The 22,896-nt window shown below is 39.3% G+C and overlaps 1 protein-coding gene across 2 annotated transcripts in view; it reads right to left on the reverse strand.

Moving 5' to 3' along the window:
* Positions 1 to 3,043: 3,043 nt before the first annotated feature.
* Positions 3,044 to 22,896, reverse strand: part of LOC120558800 — a 39,384-nt gene continuing 19,531 nt past the window's right edge. The window contains exons 1-5 of one of the 2 annotated variants that reach the window (XM_039800064.1): positions 8,405 to 8,483; positions 6,033 to 6,383; positions 5,364 to 5,471; positions 5,241 to 5,281; positions 3,044 to 3,564 (exon numbers count right to left, since the gene is read on the reverse strand). In XM_039800064.1, the coding sequence (XP_039655998.1) occupies positions 3,454 to 3,564; positions 5,241 to 5,281; positions 5,364 to 5,471; positions 6,033 to 6,383; positions 8,405 to 8,444 (651 nt within the window). In that variant the 5' untranslated portion in view covers positions 8,445 to 8,483 and the 3' untranslated portion in view covers positions 3,044 to 3,453. Of the gene's footprint in view, positions 3,565 to 5,240; positions 5,282 to 5,363; positions 5,472 to 6,032; positions 6,384 to 8,404; positions 8,484 to 16,519; positions 16,625 to 22,896 lie in introns of those variants that run through there. The other variant, XM_039800065.1, reaches the window with a different exon arrangement.

Genomic DNA, 22,896 nt, shown 5'->3' on the forward strand with positions numbered 1-22,896 from the left:
TAGGCATATAGATTATTACTAGGTTGTGAATGCACTGAACTTTTTGATAAGACATTTTGTTAATGTGATGTAGATAAGCCATAACAAGTCAACTAAATTTCAATTTATTTGGATATTCACAAGGCATATCTATAGATTATTTCTAGAGTTTATGAATATTCTGAACATATTGATCGGTAGATGTTTTGTTAATGTGAAGTAGATAAACCATAACCAGTCAAATAAATTTCACTTCATTTGGATAGTTATAATGCATATCTATAGATTATTTCTAGAGTTTGTGAACACACTGAACATGTTGATCAATATATATTTTGTTAATGTGAAGTAGATAAGCCATAAACAGTCGACTAGGTTTCACTTGTGTTTCACTTTATTTGGATAGTCACAAAGCATACCTACAGATAGTTACTTGAATGACATCACATGTGTTGTAAAAGTGTTACAGATGCCTTAGTGATGCTGCTAATAGACTTAGAGATTTGCGGTAGATGTATATGGTTAAAAATACTTTAGAGATGCTATTGACACGCTACAAATAAGTTGTAGCAAAGTTGTTGAGTATATACGGTATATGTATATATGTTATTGATACACTACAAATGCGCTGTTTCAAGCAGTTGTATATCTATAGATATATAGATTATCACAATAAAACGTGTTAGTTTGTAGTTCATCTACGGATTAAGTGTTGAATGTCTACAGACATTCAGTTATTAAAGTAGTTTGTAGATCATCTACAGATTAATTGTTGAATGTCTACAGACATTCAGTTATTAAAGTAATTTGTAGTTCATCTACGGATTAATTGTTGAATGACTACAGACATTCAGTTATTAAAGTAGTTTGTAGATCGTCTACAGATTAATTGTTGAATGTCTACAGACATTCAGCTGAGAATGTCTAAAAACATTTGGTTATGGAAGTAAGATATTTTGTTGATAGTTTGTAGATCATCTACAGATTAATTGTTGAAAGTTTGCAGACATTCATTTGAGAATGTCTACAGTCATTCAGTTATGGAAGCACAATATTTTGTTGATAGTTTATAGATCATCTACAGATTAAGTGTTGACAGTCTGCAGACATGCAGTTGAGAAATGTACTGATAATCTGTTGATAGTTTGTAGAGCATCTACAGATTGACTATCTAAATAAAGTGTTACCAAATCATTTAAGCAATTAATTGTGAAAATAAATATCAAATTCAAAATTTTATGACAGTTTCGACCAAATAAGTTCAACATGTGAAAACACCAAAGACATACATACTGATTTCCAAGAAAAAACATGTTTCAGTTTCAGTCTGACTTGAGGTTAATAATTTATCAGGATGTAATTGAGTGCTGATGTCTGTGAGTACTGCTGCATCACCACCTGGGGGAGCCATTGTCCAAAAACACACAGGTGGTTGGACTAGAAGAACAGCTCTCAACTCTCTCATTCATATATTATATTATTTCATCTCATTAATTCACTTATTTTCACTAGTGGATTACAGTATGAAGGCTTTTCAAAGTAAAGTGGAGAATTAAGTCATGTTTTAAGTCATGTTATGCTCTAGTGTTGCAGCATTAACCTGAACAGTAATAACTCCAGGTCTAAATCACATAGTGAAGACAAGACACTAATCTCAAGTGATTTTATTACTAACGTTTTCGACCACTCTTGGTCGTTCTCAAAGCTTAGTTTCTTACTAAAGAAGGGAGGAGAGGAGAGGGGGGTGTGATGTGTTTGGAGGAGGGACTCCATCATTTAGAGAAGTGAACAGTTCCTGGTTTACCAGTGAAGAAGAAAGAGAGGCAGCGTTAAACCATCAGATCCTCCAACATGAACGTCTGTCAGTCTTTAGTGTATACCCATGACCTTCCATCTTCCGGGATTGCCCCGTTTCCGCCAGAAATTCTGCATTATGTCCTTTTTGCGACCAGCTTTCCGTTGCCTTCCTCTTTCTTTGTGTTGGTGTTCTAACCTCCGGTGGATTTCTGAGGGCTATGGTTAACTGCTCCTCAGATCTCTGCAGGGTAAATCCAGACAGATAGCTAGACTATCTGTCCAATCTGAGTTTTCTGTTGCATGATTAAAACAACTTTTGAATGTATACACATGTTCCACCAAAACAAGTTCCTTCCCGAGACTATTTTCCAGCACCGCCCAAGGCGATTGTGATTGGTTTAAAGAAATGCCAATAAACCTGAGCATGTTTTTCTCCCATACTGGAATGCTGTGTGGACTAGCCAGACCCTCCTCCCCAGTGGTTCTATCATTCTGTCTCTTTTTATGTTTTTTCATCTTCTGTCTTTTTCTACTGTCACTCAGTTCAACTTTGCAGCAGAAGGGAAACCGTTACTAGAGCTACAGCAGTAAGTTGGTTAATTGATTAGTCGACAGAAAATGTATATGCAGCTAATCCACTGATGGTTTTGATCTTTTTTCTTAAAGTAAAAATACCAAATGTTTGGTTCCAGCTTCTAAAATGTGAGGTTTTTATGGTTGTGTTTTTCAGAAATTAGATTAAACTGACTATTTGGGGGTTTCGGACTGTTGGTGGGACAAAACAAGATATCTGAAGGCAGGTGATTTCAGTTCTTCTGGCTGATTAAACTCTGATCAGGTTGAAGGTGGGCCGGAGCTCTAATAGTCATAAATGTTTTCTACCAATAAGAGTGGTAAAGCTGTCATTTGTCCCGCCCTAACAGGTCCAACAGAGCTAACAGGAGACTCAGGAAGATGTCAATCAATCAGTCTAAACACACCCACACTGTCCTGGGGTATGCTTAATCTCAAAACGGTGGTTGAACGACATATTTCCTCAGAACGGTGGGCACCGTTGTGAAACAGTGTGCAACTGCTTTGAGATATGTTTTCTCTTGTTTGTTGGGTGTGTCTCTAGTTTAGTGGTTTTTAGTCAGTATGAAGGCTTTTTTTATAATAAAGTTGAGAATTAATTGATGTTTCAAGTCATATTATGCCCTTGTGTTGGAACATTAAAATCCAGATAGTGAAGACAAGACACTAAGCTCCAGTGATTTTATTACTAAAGACCAAGTGTGGTCAAATCGTTGGTAATAAAAATTAATGAAATGAAGTGTTTAACGCTCAAAATTTTCAGACCCCCCCACATCATCAGTCACCACACAGATCTGGAAACAAAACATTGGCCTTTGGGTTGCCAGGCCAGTCATGATTAGGCCAAATATTGGTGCCATTTAACTAACTTCTACAAACGGCCAGCTAAAATCAACATGCACTGGTATTAACAAGCTGGGCAAGCCAATTGTTGTTTTGCATTGCATTAGGTTTATTTAAATGGGTCCAGGCTAAGCCCTGAACCTCCTCAAGTCCTATTTATGCTTCTGGTTGGTAATAAAATCCTTCATTGCCATGAGCAGCAGCCAGGCTTTACTGTGCATTCAGCAGAAACTCTTGCTGACATCATCATAGTTGTTGTATCTAAGAGAGAGTAGAGTAGATGGGGTCCGGATCCCTGGAGGCTGGATCCAGACTCTTGTAGGTGGAGTCTGCACGGGTGGAGAGTGGAGGGCAGTTCTCATAGATGTTAATCTGAACACAAAAATACAATCACAATACAGAAAAAGCAACTTAACCACACATCTCAAATACTGTGGCACCATGTCTGGATATGTAATTGTGTGATGTGAAAGCAGAAGTTATCAACATTAAACATTTATACATGTGTATTTATCTGCATTTTGGTGGAACAATGAGTGTTTGGGTTAGGTTTAGTGGTTAGTAGGTAATGAGTGTTTGGGTTAGGGTTAGTGGTTAGTAGGGTATGAGTGTTTGGAACATACTGAGTAAAGAGAGAAGTGGACTATGCTGCTGTGGTTTGAGATGTTTCTGTTGAATCTTTGACACTTCTCTGTTAAAGAGGTCACTATTTGAATTAATTACAGTTGTTGTGACACCCAGCTGACCACAGCTGTTGTCAGTGAAGATCAAACTATCTCATATTGGATGTTTTTAGCACAGTGGAATAAGCTGACTGGACTACCCAACGCCGCTGCCCTGACAGAGCTCCAGGGCCTGCTAAATGGCCAGTGTGTGTGACTGAGAGCGCGGTCAGCGAGCTTGTTACGCCCGCAATCTCTTACCGCAGGTTCCAGTTAATCTTATAATGGATATGTGTTGAGTTATTTAAACAAACGATCAGGGAAATAAACGCCTCTTGTCCGCGAGTCTCATTGATAGAGCCCGCGGTGAGCTGGAGTCCATCAATGAGAGCTAGCTAGCCTCCTCCTAATGAGACCTCTGAAATTCACAAAAATGCATTAAATTGAACATTGGGGAACCTGTAATATAAGTGCCGTGATGAAATTCAAACTGTAAATATACTATAGTTATGCCAAAAGTGTAGCTAGCTAGCCGCGATCTTTTCCCATTGTATTGAATGGGACACATAGCTAGGTAGCTGCTCCTCCTAACAAGACACATGACGTTCACAAAAATGCCTTAATTTGAAATCGGACACAACTGTTAGCTTTATAAGACATTGGGGAACCTCTAATATAAGTGCCGTGACGAAATTCAAACTGTGAATATATTATAGTTATGCCGGCAGCCGGCTGCGGAGCCCCGGAAGTGTAGTAATCCAAAAAGGGTGACTTTGCCCTGGCTATGGAGCCCAGCAGGCTGCCGCTTTCTCGTCAGACTGTGTGGAGCTCCTAAAGTCCGACACGTCTTACCAAATTTGCAATTGGCCATCAATTTTCGTAAAACAGCCCATATTTGAGCTTTATATAGTTGATTTCTCGCATAAAAAAAGTCTCAGAAGTGAATTTGGTAACGAAACATTGCAGTGTCTGGAATATGAGACCTACTGTCTCATCTCTTATGTGTGTGTGTATGGAGATTCGCTCAACCAATCAGCGCGCAGCTCATCTAAATATTCATGAGCATACCATATTTGGAAGAAAAGCTCTTGTTACAAATAGGGCCAAAACACAGGGATGCATAAGGGCCAGTAAAATATCAACCAGGCCATTTTCAGCCCAACCAATGTTACATACCCCATTAGGAGACCTTAAGGAACAGTGTGAAATACCCTATATAATCATTCTATCACCCCTTTAACATCTTGGATTGTAGATTTACAGAACATGTTTTGCAAACTGTGTGATTGAACTGCTGTGTTTCCTTTCCTTCTCACATTGCATCAGCAGCCATATTAAAAGCTAACAGTGAGAGTTAACAAAGATAGATGAGTTAGAGAAAGTCACCTCAGTCCTGGTGATGTCTGTGTTTCCTCTCTGGTTTGAACCTAAGGAACAGACAAAGTATTTCTCTACGTTTTGAATGAGTAATTATTAAAACGGTGCAGATAATGTTGAAAGATAACTCACCATAGGAGTGCTTAGTCCTCTTTTTGTAGAAGAACAGCAGAACAGCAGACAGCAGCACCACCACCACCACCACCACAGGGACACACACACTCAAAACCAGGGTGAGATCTGGAGGAGAGATGACAGGAGAGGAGAGAGAGAGAGAGAGAGAGAGAGAGAGAGAAAGAGAGAAAAAAAATAAGACCAACAGTAAATCAAAAGAGCTAAATGGAAACCAAGGCGGCTGCAACAAGTATTTAGCGCAAACCGCTAATTAGCTTATAACGCTAATCGTCGGGGCACTGGTAAAGTAAAAAGAAATCGCTATTTCTGTACGACTAACAATGCTCAAAATAGCACCACACTTCCACGGTAGCATAATGAGGGTCCCTACATGTAAACCGAACCATTAAGAACTTTGTAAGTGTACAGACAGTTTATTAAAAAGATAGTTTATAAAGACAGTTCTGTATACAGGCGCCATCTTGGGAAAATAGTCATGACCAGTCGAACGACGAACACCGCGCTTGAGCTATGTTACTGGTTACACAGCGTTCGTTGAAGAAAACATGCAGCTCTAAATGCAACTGTTAGACTAAACATGTTGAGTTATTTGAAACATCAGCAGCTGTCAGTGAACAGTTAATATGTTATTATTAAGAGTCATGTTGACTCTCAGTAGAAACTCACCATCTGTAATTCGGATCTCAATCTCCTGGTATAATGGTGAGAATAGGAAAGATCTGACCAAACCACATCTGTACCGTCCTGAGTCAGACTGAGTCAGGTTTGTGATGCTCAAATACAGATTTGTACCAGAAGATTTTGAAATCTTTTTATTTTCAATGCTGTATCTGCCTCTCTGAGCTGTGTCCTCTTTTGTCTCAATAAGAATGTCTCCATCTTTACAATCGTCCTTACAGAAGATACTCCTCCTTCCAGAGAAAGTGAAGGAGCATCTAACTGTGATGTTTCCTCCTTCAGTTCCTCTACTCTCGATGATTTCTGCATTGATGAGACCAATGTTTCCATCCTGCAGTGCTGTTAAAAAGATGAACAATCAATAGTTACTATCTGTACTTCCTGTAAGATGTTGCAGTCTGTTTTGTTTCACATTTCCATAAATCATACATAGATCCCCACAGTCATACTGGGAGCTGCCCAGTTCAACCAGTCTGTGACTGAGGGGTAACAGTTTAAAACAACAGAGATCTGGATTCTTTCAGATTTCAAACATTAAAATAATCTCACAGTCTGACTCTGATTTAATGTTCCCCAGAGAATAAAAACAACTCAAAAAGCAATGAAGTGATTCGGTCAACAATAATGAAACACATGGAAACATTATAATAGAATAAAATGTCCACATGCAATGTCAAAATAAAAAAAGGAATTAAAAACAATATGTCTTAATAAACTGTAGTATTGAAAATGCTGTTAGACTGTTGAGCTGTGCCTTCCAGGTTTCTCTCTGTTTCTCCTCTGTAAGATGGCATTCATTCATTTAAAATGAAGTCGTTTATTAGATAGTTTCCTTTTTTGTGATCAATTTCTTTTTAAACCAAAGTGTTGGGATGGGTTACAAGTTTGTTGAGCCTCACAGAAAATCAATGAGTGGCATCTCATCTCATTATTAAAAGAAAACATGAAGTCCGAGCCTGTACTGGTGAGTTGATCACCTTCCTTCCTCTTTCCTCCCTTCCTTTCTCTCTGTGAACCTCTATAGGTTTAGATCTAGAGTTTCCTGTGATGTGAAGCTACAACAAACTTCAGGGGGGAGCAGCAGAACTATTTCCTCTGTTACAGTTAGAATACAACATTAATAACTGCAGGGCATTGTGTTGCTTAGAAAATAAGTACAGCAGAACAACAGGCACAGATCCAAAGTGAATTAGATATTAGTCTAATAATTTATTATTAAATAAATAAATAAAAAGTTAACGAATACACAGCAGTATGTAAAGTATTTAAAATGAGCTCCACCTCCAACACATGAATGCATCAATAATTATTACATTACATTACATGTCATTTAGCTGACGCTTTTAGATTCAGATTAATTTTATTTAAACAGGGACAATGCACAAGTTAACATTAACCTTGTATAAGAACAAGGAGAGATGCATTGTGCCAGGTTATAGCACAAGTGCTATTTCCCGCCCGTAGTCCCTTAAAAGATCATTAACAAAATAAAAATTCCATGCAAGTGAAATACAAAACATTAAAATATACAAATTTACAACCACGGTCACACCTAATTTACAATTAAAACTATAATGTGATCAATTGTTCCCCCTTCCTAAAACCAGTTGAGCGTAATACATTTTTTTAGAGGAGGAGCGACAGCATTATGAATGATTTTAAAAAGCAAGCAAACATTCAAATGCATTATCAAATTTCCAAAATTTAAAATATTGTATTTAGTGATTATTTTGCAGTGGTGATATTGACGTGTTTTTTTTATCATGGATCTTAAGGGCTGTTTTATATAATGATTCAAGTGGTCTTAAGGTCTTTCCTGCTTGAGACCAACTTGTCATGCAATACAAAAAGTGTGGAACAATCATTGCACTTAAGTAGGTATTTGATGCCTCAATGGTAAGAGAGTTCCTTATATGTCTGAAATTTATAAGGTTAAATTTCAGTGTACTACTCAGTTTTATCCAAAGCGACTTACAATTGCTATATATGTCAGAGGTCACATGCCACTGGAGCAACTAGGGGTTAAGTCTCTTGCTCAGGGACACAGTGGTTGATGTATCACATTGGTTGATGTATCAAAGTGGGTATCAATGCATAGTGAGATGTGATGATAATACTCAATTTGTTCACACTGTATTTCAACTGTTTTAAAAGTTGAGTAAAACATCTCATCACATCCTGTTTAACCACAGAAACCAACATGATGTTGGACTAATAAGATGTGTTGTAACAGAGTTTACTCGTGAGAAACTGTTTCCCTTCTGCAAAGTTTAATTGAGTGACTGTAAATGAATAAAATAAAGAACAATTTCAGAGTAAAAAGAGACAGAATGATAGAACTAGAAGCTGAGTTTACTCACTGAGGAAGAAGAAGCAGATCAGAGACTGACAGACGTTCATGTTGGAGGATCTGATGGTTTAACGCTGCTTCTCTTTCTTCTTCACTGGTAAACCAGGAACTGTTCACTTCTCTAAATGATGGAGTCCCTCATATAAACACATCAAACCCCACCCCCACTCTCCTCCTTCTTTGAGTGTTTCTGGTTCCTGGTTTTAATTTAATAAACTTAATAAAAACTCAATGTTTCTCCAAAATCAAAATCTCTTTCAAAAATCATCTTTTTTTTTATATATATATTTTTTGTCAGGTTGTCATTTTTCTGCAAGTTTAACCTGTTTCCAAAGAAATTAACTCATTTCAAGATGTTTTTAAAGTGGACCTACTGTATAGCATTTTCAGGTTCATACTTATTTTGTGGTTCTACTAGAACATGTTTGCATGTTTCTCATAATGCCCATGCTGCTCCTGTATTCCCCCTTTGTCTGACATGCTCTGTAGGAGTGCCTGTCTCTTTAAGCCCCCCCTCCCAAAAAAGCCCAGTTTGCTCTGATTGCAGCTGAGTCTCTGATTCTCAGCTGTGTTGTGAAACTGACTGCAACAGAGTATAAGGCTATGTTCACACTTGGCGTCTTTTATGAAGCTGCCAGCGTCTGTTTAACATTATAATCCTATGGAGGAACCTGTGTTTTCAAAAAAGTTGTGAGGGCTTTTTTAAACGCCACCGCCAAGGTTTTTTTCTGCAGCTCAGGGCTGTTGAAAAGTTGAAAAAAATTCAAAAAAGCCAATTATGTATGCTATTAAAATTATTATACTATAAAAAAGCCCTACATCAAGCTCTTTTTTGACAGCCGACCAATGACAAGCGGAGAACCCAGACCTGTCGTTTCCATAACAACAAGAAGAAATGGAGTCGGATCACAGGGAGTTATATGATATGACTGGGTGCTCCCTGTACAGGGAACTCACTTTGTTTTATCCAATGTTAGCACCGCTCTCTCTCTCTTTCTCTCTCTCTCTCTCTCTCTCTCTCTCTCTGTTCTTTCTCTAGCTCGCTCCACCACTTTGTTTTATCTAACGTTACCATTAGCTCCACATGGCGCTCCACATGGCGCTAATGTAGCAGTAGCTGTTGATATAGCAACAAAAAATGCTCACGGCTGCTTTTTGGAACCAAAGTGCTGCCAGCTTCTTCTTTTTTACAAAAGCGCCCTAGTCAACTTTATCTTGTCAAAAAAGACGCCAAGTGTGAACATAGCCTAAAGGCTTCTTAACCAAATACGACACAACCGGTCATGTTGCAGCAGTGATGTGACCCGAAAATGGGGAGAAATGACCAGCATTGGCCACCAAGATGGCATCTTTTACACTGTTAGCATGTAGCTACATGGGACAATGTTAACACCGCAGTAGCTTAAAAAAAACCAACAACACTCCAGTAGTTCCTGCCTGGAGCAGATGACCAATCATAGAAGGTGGACTAAGTGTTATGAGACACGGAGCAGAGAGGAGAAAAAACTGTTTACACCGGAGCGTTCAGAACAGTGGGAAAACTGAACGTTTTAGCTCACTGGGATCCCTCTCAAAAACATTTACCTCATTCTTTAAAAACCAACATTATGACACTATAGTTATGAAAAATGGAAAAGCATAATAGTTAATCTTTAATGAGTTTAATAGTATAACAGTATAAAGATGATGCAGAAGAATAAAGGGAAATAGGGAAATGTCAAGTATTTTTTAATACAGCACAGGCTGATGTTTTACATCACTTTTAACGTGTGTCACTTTGTAACACGTTACAATGCTCGCCTAGCTTCAAGCGTGGCACGCCCTCATACTCTGCTTCTGACTGGCTAGTAGTCCTAACCTAGCTACTGCACATGTGCGACTCCCAACAAAGATGGAATAGAAGTGAGATGCCTCACTCTGTAGCTAAAACAGAGAGCTCAACACACAGGGTGAAAAGATGAGCTGCAGCAATGTGCAGTACAACAAAATATGGTGCTTTTTGAAAATGAAACCACATAACCTCTAAATACAATTATGAACCTGAAAATGAGCATAATATGAGCACTTTAAGATAATAACCAATAAAATAGAACTCAATAAGAAGCAGTGAAGATTCTAGTAAAGTTGTGAGATGATAGCAGTAGCTTTTGGAACTGTATTTATTATTCAGTCTGTTTTATAAAGTCATCTTAACCCTCATGCCCTCCTCAAAAAAAATCCGTGGCAAAAATGTACACGCACACAAAAACTGCTATTAAATGATCATATATATTTATATTTATAATAATAATAATAATAATACATAATATTTTTTTCTGCTTTTTTTCATAAATCACTTAAACAACTTCTAACTTAATCAAAAATACCAAACATTCAATCATTTTCAGGATTTTAACCCTTTAAATGCCAGTGTATTTATTTGAAGAATTGCATTATTTATTACAAAAAAACACAAAAAAGGATTTTTTTTCCATATAATGAATAATATGTAGATGGGGCTTTGGTGGTGATTAGAGGCTTGGATATGTCAAAGATAAGCAACAAAACTAATATGATTGCATTAGTATTTTTTACATAGTGCCAGATACTCCCTTTGAACACCTTCGAGGCAAAAATGTACATGTCCAAAGAAACTGTTATTAAATCATCATATATCAATATTTGTTTCTGCTTTTTTTCATAAATCATTTAAACAACTTCTAACGTGCTCAAAACTACCAAATATTTAATAATTTTCTGGATTTTAACCCTTTAAATGCAAGTTTCCATTCTGTAATGTCAGCATTTCATTTTGAACAAAACTTCACCAGATTCAACCATTTTTCCCTTGTAGGCCAATGCATGAAATCATTGTATTTTTGCCAGTTATATTATGGAGCCGTGTGTGTGTGTGTGTGTGTGTTTTTGTGTGTGTGTGTGTTTGTGTGTGTGTGTTTGTGTGTGTGTGTGTGTGTGTGTGTGTGTGTGTGTGTGTGTGTGTGTGTGAGTGAGAGTTTGTGTAAATCTGTAAGCAAGCATTGATCATTTTAGGGCTGAAAAAAGGCATCTTTTGAAAGATGCATTTCATGTGTCTTTGAAGACGTGCTTGAATAAAAACATTGTCTCCTGCATGTGCTGTAAACTGGCGCTTATCATTTCAAATCGTTTGTGGGACATGGTGGTCCTGAAGACTGGTCTCCCACTATGGACATCCCACAGGCTCCGGGTGGATTCCCCTTTGGACCGGTACACACCAGCCAAGTGTGAAGTCCCATGTATGTTCAAATCTCTTGAGCATCCACATCACTCCATCCTGAGATTCAACGCCTCCCGTGTAGGTTTGTATATATATACTAATACTAATGCAATCAAATTAGTTTGGTTGCTTATCTTTGGCATATCCAAGCCTCAAATCACCACCAAAACCCCATCTACATATGATTCATTATATGGAAAAAAAATCATTTTTTGTGTTTTTTTGTATTAATTAATTATATAAATTAAAATAAAAAAAATAAAAAAAAAAAAAATTTTAAAATTTAATAAAATATAAAAAAAAAAAAAAAAAAAATTTTTTTTGATATATGATGATTTAATAACAGTTTTTGTGTGCGTGGACATTTTGCCACGAAGGTGTCCAGAGGGTACAAAATTAATCATTTAAGTATAAAAGACATGTAAGAGTAAAAAACACTGGATTTAAAAAATTTGGCTAAAAAGAAAGGTTCCTACAAAATGTCATGCAAGCAGTAACAGCAAAAATGATCACAAAATGAAAAAAAAAACTTGAGAAAAATGTACAAAAATGACCGAAGAGGGCATGAGGGTTAACAACAATACACTGTCTGCACTGTTATCGCTTATTTCCTCTTTAGTTTTTATCTGCCGACTTCTTGCGACTGAATTCTTCATCTTATTTAGATTCCTTAGCTTCTGCTTTATGTATTTTTGTTTACATCCTGGTGTTTGCTTACTGTCATTTTACTCTCTTTATGTTGTTATATGGTTCACAATATAGTTTTTATTGCACTTTATTTGACGTTTTTTACATGAACTGAAATTTGTATTTTCATCTCAATGAACTATTTTGATATTTGGCCATTTTTTAAGTAAAATGTCAAATGTTTGCTGGTTCCAGCTTCTTTAATGGGAGGATTTTATGGTTTTATTTGTCATGACTGAGATTAATCTGAATATTTGGGGGTTTTAGACTGTTGGTTAGACAAAACAAGACATCTGAAGGCATCATGTTGGGCTGTGGGAAATTATAACAAACACCTTTAAATATTTTCTGACATATTATAGACAAAACAATTATGCAATTAATAAAGAAAATATCAAACTCAATATCAATAATAAAAAGAATCATTAAATTGCAGCCTTAAAGCTTTAGTGCGTAACTTTTTGATATTACTGTGATGAACGTCCGTTACATTCAAGCCATTGCCAAATGAGTTGCTACAAAGCTAATTAAGACCATCAGCTCCACACAACTCTCTCTGTATTTCTCAGTATGACTATGTTCAGAAGATTTTGTTGTCCGGTGACATTCCCGCGCAGAATCTCGAATGAAGATAATTACCTCTTCTGAAGAGTCCATCATGTTTGTTTAATCCTCCGTTTCCTCCTTGGCTACTAGCAACTGTGTGGAGGAAAGGTGTGTGTGTGTGGGGTTGGGGTTGGGTGCACGATCACGGAAGGCTTGTATCATGTGCATGCACCGACAGTGTTGTTGTCATTACTTAAAGCTGTTTCGTGCTTCTTGCGTTCAGTGCGGTCGGCGTGGACTGGACGGCGATATGACGCCAACGTGGCCTGGGCGACTGTGCGCCAAGCCACGCACCTCCAAGATTTTGTAACAAAGCTGACGTGGTCGCCTAGACTGCTTTGCAATGATTGGCTACAGGAGAGAAGAAGTCTGTTATTTGAGACCCTCTCACCGCAATCAGTATGAAAGACCAAACGGTTCGCGCTGACCATGCACGCAGCACCCCGACCGTGCTGAATGCAATTTATGCAGAAATTACGCACTATAGCTTTAAATGAAACTTTTTTTAATTTTCTTTTTGACAACAGTTTTGACCAAATAAGTTCAAAAGTCAAAATACCAAAGATATGAATACTGATTTCCAGGGGAAATGAATTTCAGTCTGACTTGAGGTTAATAATGTATCAGGCTGAATTTCAGTCTGACTTGAGGTTAATAATGTATCAGGCTGTAATTGAGTGCTGATGTCTGTGAGTACTGCTGCATCACCACCTGGGGGAGCCATTGACCAAAAACACACAGGTGGTTGGACTAGAAGAACAGCTCTCATCTCTCTCATTCATATATTATATTATTTCATCTCATTAATTCACTTATTTTCACTATTGGATTACAGTATGAAGGCTTTTCAAAGTAATGTGGAGAATTAAGTGAGCGCCGCTGGGGGCCTCGCGCCTCTGGGGGCCTCGCGCCTCTGGGGGCCTTGCGCCTCTGGGGGCCTCACGCCTGCCTGGTTTGCAATGCATGCTGTAGGTCAGATGGCCTATTATTCTGATGGCTAAATAGTCTGCTATCTCTCTTAACATCAAAATAAAAATACAGCTATCTCTGTGGCAATGCCTTTCATCCTATCTATTTTGGTATATTTTTCAGCACCATGGACAGAGGTACGTCCACAAACACATGCACACACAGCAAGGCACACTAGAACATGCACACACACACACACACACACACACACACACACATACACAATATGACTATATAGCTGTCTTTTAATAGCCTATTATCACTTTATTCACTATCATTATTATTTATTTTCTCAAAATATCATGACTCCTCCAAATCTCAGAGAACACAGATGGGATGAGTTATATTTTGAATGTGCACAAAGTTTGGAACATGAGCAGAAGTCTTGCTCAAACACGTCTGAAATATTACAGTCCAGGGGTTTATTAATTCATTAAAATGAATGAATTTATCATTGAGGTGAATAATTGTCATATGCACATTTAAGGAGGTTACTTCCCCAACAAAAGATGCAAAAGAGGAGGGAAGAGTAAATGATGCCTAGGCTACATGTGTGCTGACTCAGATATAATTAGAAAAGACGATCCAAAGGAGAATAAATAGTTGAAAACAATACAGAATGTCTTAGAGCCTTACTAATATTCCATGGTTTTATATTTTGAATTGTCCCCTGTTTCCCTTTACATAAAGACCAGCATAAATTGATTCAGAAAAAGGTAGAAATATTATAAAAGATTTCTGGGGGAGAACCCCAGACCCCCCGCATCATAAGTCACCACACAGATCTGGAAACAAAACCTTGGCCTTTGGGTTGCCAGGCCAGTTATGATTAGGCCAAATGTTGGTGCCATCTAACTAACATCTACAAAGTGGCCAGCTACAATCAAAATGCACTGGCTATTAACAAGCTGGGCAAGCCAATCGCTGCTTTGCATTGCATTAAGTTTATTTAAATGGGTCCAGGCTAAGCCCTGAATCTCCTCAAGTCATCATCATAGGTGTTGTATCTAAGAGAGAGTAGAGTAGATGCGGTCCGGATCCCTGGAGGCTGGATCCAGACTCTGGTAGGTGGAGTCTGCACGGGTGGAGAGTGGAGGGCAGTTCTCATAGAGGTCAATCTGAACACAAAAATACAATCAAAATATAGAAACAGCAACTTAATATGAAATTGTGTGATGTGAAAGCAGAAGTTATCAACATTAAACATTTGTACATGAGAGGGAAACAGAAGCTGTGTATTTATCTGCATTTTGGAGGAACAATGAATGTTTGGGTCAGGGTTAGGTATTAGGCATTAGGTAGTGAATGTTTGGAACATACTGAGTAAAGAGAGAAGTGGACTATGCTGCTGTGGTTTGAGAGGTTTCTGTTGACACTTTGATACTTCTTTCCCCTGTGAAAATTGTCAAACAGCTGACCAAAGCTGTTCTCAGTGAAGAGCAACTATTATCTAATATTGGATGTTTTTAGCACTGTGGAGTAAGCTGCAAGTTTAATATTCACTCTGATTTTGGCTCTGTTTTCATCTTAAACAACTCCTAAAAACACATCTGGTTCTTAATCTGGTTCTCTATGTTCACCAGTTGTTCTGTCTGCTGTTTGCTTCATTCAGATGGACAGAAACCTGTCTCCAAAGAAATGATCATGTTGCTCCATAACTGCTGGATGTGTAAAAAAAGCAACTGTGTGCTGATAATAATGTCAGTGTGGTGTTAGTCTCGTATTGCCAGACCTTCCTCCACAGCTCTACGGAGGAGTGTCTGGCTAGTCCACACAGCATTCTGGGATGGGAGAAAAACGTGCTCTGGTTTATTGACATATCTTTAAGCCAATCACAATCATCTTTGGCGTTGCTAAGTGCTGGACGGAGCCACAGTGCCTCTGTACCTCGGGAAGGAACTTTGTTTAAAAGTTGTTTTAGTTTAGCAGAAAACTCAGATTGGACAGATAGTCTAGCTAGCTGTCTGGATTTACCCTGTACAGATCTGTGGAGCCAACACAAAGAAAGAGGAAGGTGACGGACATCCGAAAACGACATCCGAAAAAAATGATATCTGGCGGAATTTCCGGCAGGATGAGAGCAATCCCGGATGTGCAACATCGTGGACATAGACTAGTGTGGTGTTCCCAACTAGTTTCCTCTGGCCCCAAGTGGTTAAAAACATGTAGCTCTTTCTGATTTTAGTGGAGTATCACTTCATTGATAGTATGACGAGACTCTCAGTTTCTCCACAAATAAAATATAACATAAAAAGTCACTTCTTCAACCTTAGCTACTAAATATTCACATATTTCCATTCTTAACCTTGAGAAAACAATATAACTGTTGGTGGAACATGCACATACTTGAATTTAACATCTTGTATTTTAGTTTTACAGAACATTTTTTGCAACATGTGCGATTGAACTGCTGTGTTTCCTTTCCTTCTAACAGTGCATCAGCAGCCATATTAAATGCTAACAGTGAGAGTTAACAAAGATAGATGAGTTAGAGAAAGTCACCTCAGTCCTGGTGATGTCTGTGTTTCCTCTCTGGTTTGAACTTAAGGAACAGACAAAGTATTTCTCTATGTTTTGAATGACTAATGACTATTAAAACGGTGCAGATAATGTTGAAAGATAACTCACCATCAGAGTGATTAGTCCTCTTTTTGTAGAAGAACAGCAGAACAACAGCCAGCACCACCACCACCACCACCACAGGGACACACACACCCAAAACCAGGGGGAGATCTGGAGGAGAGATGACAGGAGAGGAGAGAGAGAGAGAGAGAGAGAGAGAGAAAAAAAAAAAAAAAAAAAAAAAAAAAAAAAAAAAAAGAGAGAAGAGAGAAAAAAAGACCAACAGTAAATCATGGACACCAAGGCGGCTGCAACAAGTATTATTAACCTCAATAAATGAAATAGCCTGACACTGTCTGGTAAACATCACCATGGCAACAACACAGATTAATAATAAAAACTTCACTCCAGTGTTGTAGTACCAAGACCAAGACCTGTCTCAAGACCACTTTCTGAAGGTCCCGTCTGTAATGGGATGTTTTAGTTCAGACAGAAAGGTCATGTTGAGTTGACTATAAGGGGATTTTTAAGTCTAGACAGAAAAGGTTATGTTGCGGACATCGATGAAAAATTACTGCATAAGAGAAGTGACTCCCAGACGCGTGCGCCCAGACGTGTCCTGATTTCTTATTGTTTTGTTATCCTGCTATAGCAAGATATTTCCTGGTTTCATCCTTAGCAAACAGGATGATTTTCCTCTGCAAAATATATATATATACTCTTGTCTTTTTGTGCTACTTTGAGATCTCTTCCACTGTACTCTGATACGTGTGCTGTGTAACTCGATCTCCTTGCTTGCAAGCAATAATAAATTTGAACAAACTATCACGGAACAACCTGTCTCTGTCTGAAAGTTCTTTATTGCCCAGTCTGTTGACAGAAATCTTCCAGCACAATTTGGCGTCACGAACAGGATTGGCTGAGAGGACATCAGAACTTTGGAGGACCGTCAGTGAACTGGCCTTCCAGGGGCTAATAGGCAAGCCCCTGCCTCATACCTCAGTAAATTGGAGAGAGAGGACTGACTCCTTCGGGGTGACCGCTGTTTCTCCACGCCGATGCAAAGACCTGAGGAAGTAATTTCTACAGACAAAGGGTGAGAAATATAAAATTTTGAAAATTGATATTATTGAAAATTAATGATTCCCTTGATGAATCATTAAATCAATTATCAGAAGATAATTTGGAAATACAAGGCAATATTTTGCAACAAATTGAAACAAACACAGAGACAGGAAATCAAGTGTTTTTGCTCATATTGAGTTTTGTGTTGTTAATTTGTTTCATAGTTTTGTTGGAAATACAAGTTGGTAGACTAAAATTTCTTTGTCTTCTACGTCATCAGTTGGGGGGTGGTCATATCTGTTAGAGTAATAACAGATATAATAACATAATAAGGAAATTTTACGGGGTTTTTGCAACGTTTTTTCCTAGAAAAAAACGGGTAACATAATAAGGAAATTTTACGGGGTTTTTCCAAAGTTTTTCCTAGAAAGAAACTACGCCTTATAGTGATGACTATTTTGTAAGAAAGAAGTACTTTTACTACCCAAGGACGGGTAGTAAGCAGAGGAGACCACATGTTCCTGAGGGACCAATTTTTGACCTGATGACAAAGAAAAACGGCCAAGATTGTCTCGACTGTTTGACCGAATGGTCTACCCTGTTTGGATTTCCTGAGAATGGTACACTGAGTAAAATTAAATTAAAAAGGATAGTTAAAAAATACAAAAACATATGATGAAACAATTACCAAAAGGTAGTGATTCAGGGAAAGAATGCAAAAACACACATACACACATACACCCACCTCCTCATCAGCTCCACAACCTAACCAAAGCCCATATTCTGAGCTTTCCAGTTCTTTACAAGTCATGAAGACGAGCTGGAAACGGGAAGATGACAACGAAAACCATGTTTGAAGCGTCTGTCTGCATGTTACAACAGGCTGGTGGGCAACATATAGAGCGCGGACCCGGAAAAGGCCGCGGGCACAAAGGACGTGGTCCAGCCAGAGGAGGCCAAGGCGGGTACCGTGGACAAAATGATGAACCCTACGACCCAGACCAGTGTTGGTACTGCAAGGACTTTGGACATTGGGTATGTAACTGCCCGAAGAAATAGCAAAAACCACCTCAGACGGAGAACAACACTTATCCCTCTGATTGACTGCGTCCAAAAGCTGATGAGGAAGGTACTGCAACCACACACACACTTGCTTCATGCAAAGAAGAACTGCTTTGCACTGATACACAGTTTTATTTGCTATTAGGGACAATTGATAGAAAGTGATTAGAAAGTTCTGGAAAAGAATCTAAAAAGTTAAACCAATTTACAGTATGTTATCTTCTGAAGCCTACAAGAAAATGCCTACTATTGAGTGTAAAGTTAACGGGGCTCCACTCACCTTTCTAGTTGACTCCGGTGCTACAAACTCAATTATTACAGCAAAAGAATTGACTCTGAAGCTCAGTGGTCATTTTATTTGGTCAATTGGGGCTACAGGTCGAACAGTAAAAGAAGATTTATCTATTCCCCTCTCATGTACATGGGAAACTGAGGACAGCTCAGTTCATACCAAGCATTCCTTTTTGGTATCTGATTTATGCCCACTTAATTTGCTTGGTCGTGATTTAATGTGCACTTTTAATATTGTTTTAACCTCAACACCTGATGGATTGAGAATTTCTCATAACGATGCATCTGACATAACCCCTTTTGTCAAATGCAGCCCTACAACTCCACTTTATGTGTATCAATGGTGGCTGAATCACAGTGTGGCTGAAAATGACCTCACTGAGGCGGCGTCTGTAATCAGCCCTGCCTCTTACTGCATGAAACCTGACAACCTGCATTGCACGGCTCATGTTACTATAGGGCCTGATAAAGAATTCTCAAAACAATTCTTCAGAGACATAAATTACAGTTTGACAACCTCATCTGATTTTGACTGATACTGACTATAACTACAATGTTGTAGCTGCATGCTTGACTGACAAACAATATCACTTTTTTTGGAGTGCCCAACTCCTTGTGTGTTTTTTCTCCCTCTCTCAAGGCTTGAGCACCTGCTCTTTTCTTCCTCAAGAGAAAGTGCTTTTATTTTTTTTATTATTTTGTACAGTGCTGTTTCCTGTAAAATTAACATTTAGTGTTAACTATTAGATTTTTTACTCGAGTCTGTCACCCAAAATGTCTGTGCACATCCCTGATGTTGCTGTTAAACTTCTTGCTGCAGAAGGCCTTGAAGTTTAAGAAAAAAAACAAAAACAAAAGAACTGAATTTGTTTCTGGGTCATGTGATCACAGTTGATGGCAAATCCATCTCACCCAAACATATAGTAGCTAACTAGAACTTTCTCAAACATATCATTTAGAAAGTCTTGTCCTTCTGGAAATATGCTCCTATTACAGAAAGTTTATTTCTAATTATGCAATTATGGAAGCTCCATTGAGCTCCCTGATATATGATAAGGGTCTCAGTTCGCATCAAACAATTTCTTGGACGCCCGAAGCTGATGAAGCGTTTGTGAATATGAAACTGGCTCTGCAGTCTCCCCCGACGCTGGGACTGCCAGATCCCTCAAAACTGTTTATGCAGACCATTTACGAGCACAAGAGCTGCATGACATCTGTGGTGCTGCAACACCACGGCGACAGACTCCCTCCGGTTGCAAATTTGATTCTGTCGCTATGGGTTGACGGCGATGCCGCCATGCAGTGGCTGCCGTTGAGGAAGCATTAAATACGTCCAGAAACAGTATCGGCTATTCAGACCTCACCATCCCTGTTCCACATTCTGTGTCACACATTTTGTGGGAACAGAATGAAGAACTCTCATTTATTTGTGCCCAGGTACCTTAGATATTACTACAAAGTTAGATATGCCAAATGTCACTCTAACAGATATACTGTTCTTAACCCTGATTTTCTTCTCCCCACACCAGATGACAGAGAGGAACAATTGTGTTGCAGAGCTACAGGTGGTCTGCATACCACGACCTGACCTCTCTGACACACCTCTCACTAACCCTGATTTCATTTTTTTATGTTAACAGTTCTGCTTCCAGAGACTCTAGCACTGGCCTGAACCGTAGGGCTTCTCTGTTGTACCTGATTCTGATGCTATCCGATCTGGACCTCTGCCACCTCATCTCTCAGCACAAGCAGTAGAGCTCCTTTTCCTAACAGAAGGCTGCCCAGCCATTTCATTCCTCATTTTGCAAAGTTGACACATGGGTTAGACCATGTGTAAAAGGGGGAATGATTAGTATGATGGAAAAACAATGGAGGGAAAAACAATTTCTTTTTTAATTTTTGATCAAGAATACTGTCAGGCATGTCAAAACAGACAGCCACTGTAGTAGCCAAAGCTCTACTCTCTGAAATAATTCCAAAGATGGAGAATTCCAACCAAAATCTCAAGTATAGTTGTTTGCATTCAAAATGCTGTACAGAAACATGCCCACACTTGACAACAGCTCTGCCTATTGTACTGATGTATATGAGAATGAGCGACTTAACCTGTCACCCTTCGAGATTTTCTTTGCAGCACCTCCACACATTGGACTTGGGCCAAGAGGACCCCCACCGGACACATTTTGTGAGAACCAAGCCCGGTGACTACGTGTTGGTGAGAGATTCCAGGTCCTGCTGGTCACCCACACTGCAGTAAAGATCGCTGAGAGATCAACGTGGCTGCACACATCTCACTGCAAAAGACACCAATTCCTGATCATGCTAACAACCACAACGACAGTAGGAGACACACGATGTGCCAGTAACTACACACACACACACACTGGTCAGAAGAAATAGTGCCAGAAGAAAGAAACGAGACAGTGGTAAAGACTGTTCTCCCGCGGTGTGTCACGTGCTAGTGGACAAACTTCTGACACCGAAGAACATGGAAGAACGAAGAAACCCTCCGTGGCATCCCATGAGGCGCTTAGGGTGCCAACTTAGATGTCTCACATGTTTAACTCTCCTGTTGGCAATTATTATGTTTGTTATTATGGTTTCTCGACCAACCCTTGTCTTGCAACACCTCTGACAACACCACAGAACAGACCTCTGCTGACTTACTCTGACATACAAAACATAGGTCTACAGCAGTTGCACAATGGTTAACTCACATGACAACCTATGCAGCAAGATTGACCCCACTGCTTTTTGTCAGGGTTTTGGGTTTGAGTTCGGTTGGTTTTGAGGTTCTGTTCTTGTTTCCTATTTTTGTTGTGTATTTGTTCTGTTTTTTGTTGTAGCCCGTGTTTCCTCCCTTGTCTTGTCTAGCTGTAGTTCCTGTCTTGTTTTCCCGTGTGTCTGTATGTTCTGTTTCCTGTTTTAGTTTGACGGTCTGGTTTTCTGTCTTGTCTTATCTGGTTTACTTCCTGTCTTTGGTTTTCCCTCCTTTGTGATTGCCCTAATGTGTTTCACCTGTTTCCCAGCCTAGTGTGACCTGTTGCTTGTTTTCTCATTACCTTTTTTTCTGTGTTTTTTTTCTCTGTTTTGTTTTTGTTTTTTTTTTTTTTTTTTTTTTTTTTTTTTTTTTTTTTTTTTTTTTTTTTTTTTTTTTTTTTTTTTTTTTTTTTTTTGTGTCTGCTTGTACCTGTTTTTTCCTTCTGTTCCCGTGACATCTTTTGTTTGGTATGGCTTTCTTATTTTTGTTTATTAAATCCTCCACGCTCAAACTGCCGTCGTCTCTGCATTTGGGTCCTACATCCTCTGACACCCTGACAGAACAATCCGACCAACAATGGACCCAGCAGTTTTTCAGCCATTTTTTTCACGCTTTGGACTCAGTCAGTAAAACTCTTTTTGGCTCCTTGCATGTGGAGGACCCTGCCTTTTCTAGGCACCTTATGGAGGTGCGTTGGCAGGCTACAGCACATGAGTTTTGCTGTCCTGTCTCCATGCCTGATTTATTTATTTTATTTATTTATGTGTTGCTGAGCCTGAGCTAACCCGTGTTGCTGAGCCTGAGCTAACCCGTGTTGCTGAGCCTGAGCTAACCCGTGTTGCTGAGCCTGAGCTGACCAGTATTCCCGAGCTGATGTGCAACCCTTCTGTTCCCAGGCTGGCGTGCAGCTCTGCTGACCCTGGCCTGACGTGCAGTTCTCCTGACTCTGGGCTGACGTGCAGCTCTCCTGACCCTAGGCTAGCAAGCAGCCTCTCTGCGTCCCGGCTAGCTAGCATTCCCCCTGAATCCAGGGCAGCTAGCAGCCTCCCTGAGCCCCGGCTAGCTAGTACCCTCCCTGAGCCCCGGCTAGCTAGCAACCTCAGAGAGTCCAGGCTAGCTAGCATTCCCCCTGGCTCCAGGCTAGCTAGCATTCCCCCTGGCTCCAGGCTAGCTAGCATTCCCCCTGGCTCCAGGCAAGCTAGCATTCTCCCTGAATCCAGGCAAGCTAGCAGCCTCTCTACACCCCGGCTAGCTAGCAGCTCCC

This window comes from Perca fluviatilis, chromosome 5 (genome assembly GCF_010015445.1).
Source record: "Perca fluviatilis chromosome 5, GENO_Pfluv_1.0, whole genome shotgun sequence".
Classification (NCBI taxonomy): Eukaryota; Metazoa; Chordata; class Actinopteri; order Perciformes; family Percidae; genus Perca; species Perca fluviatilis.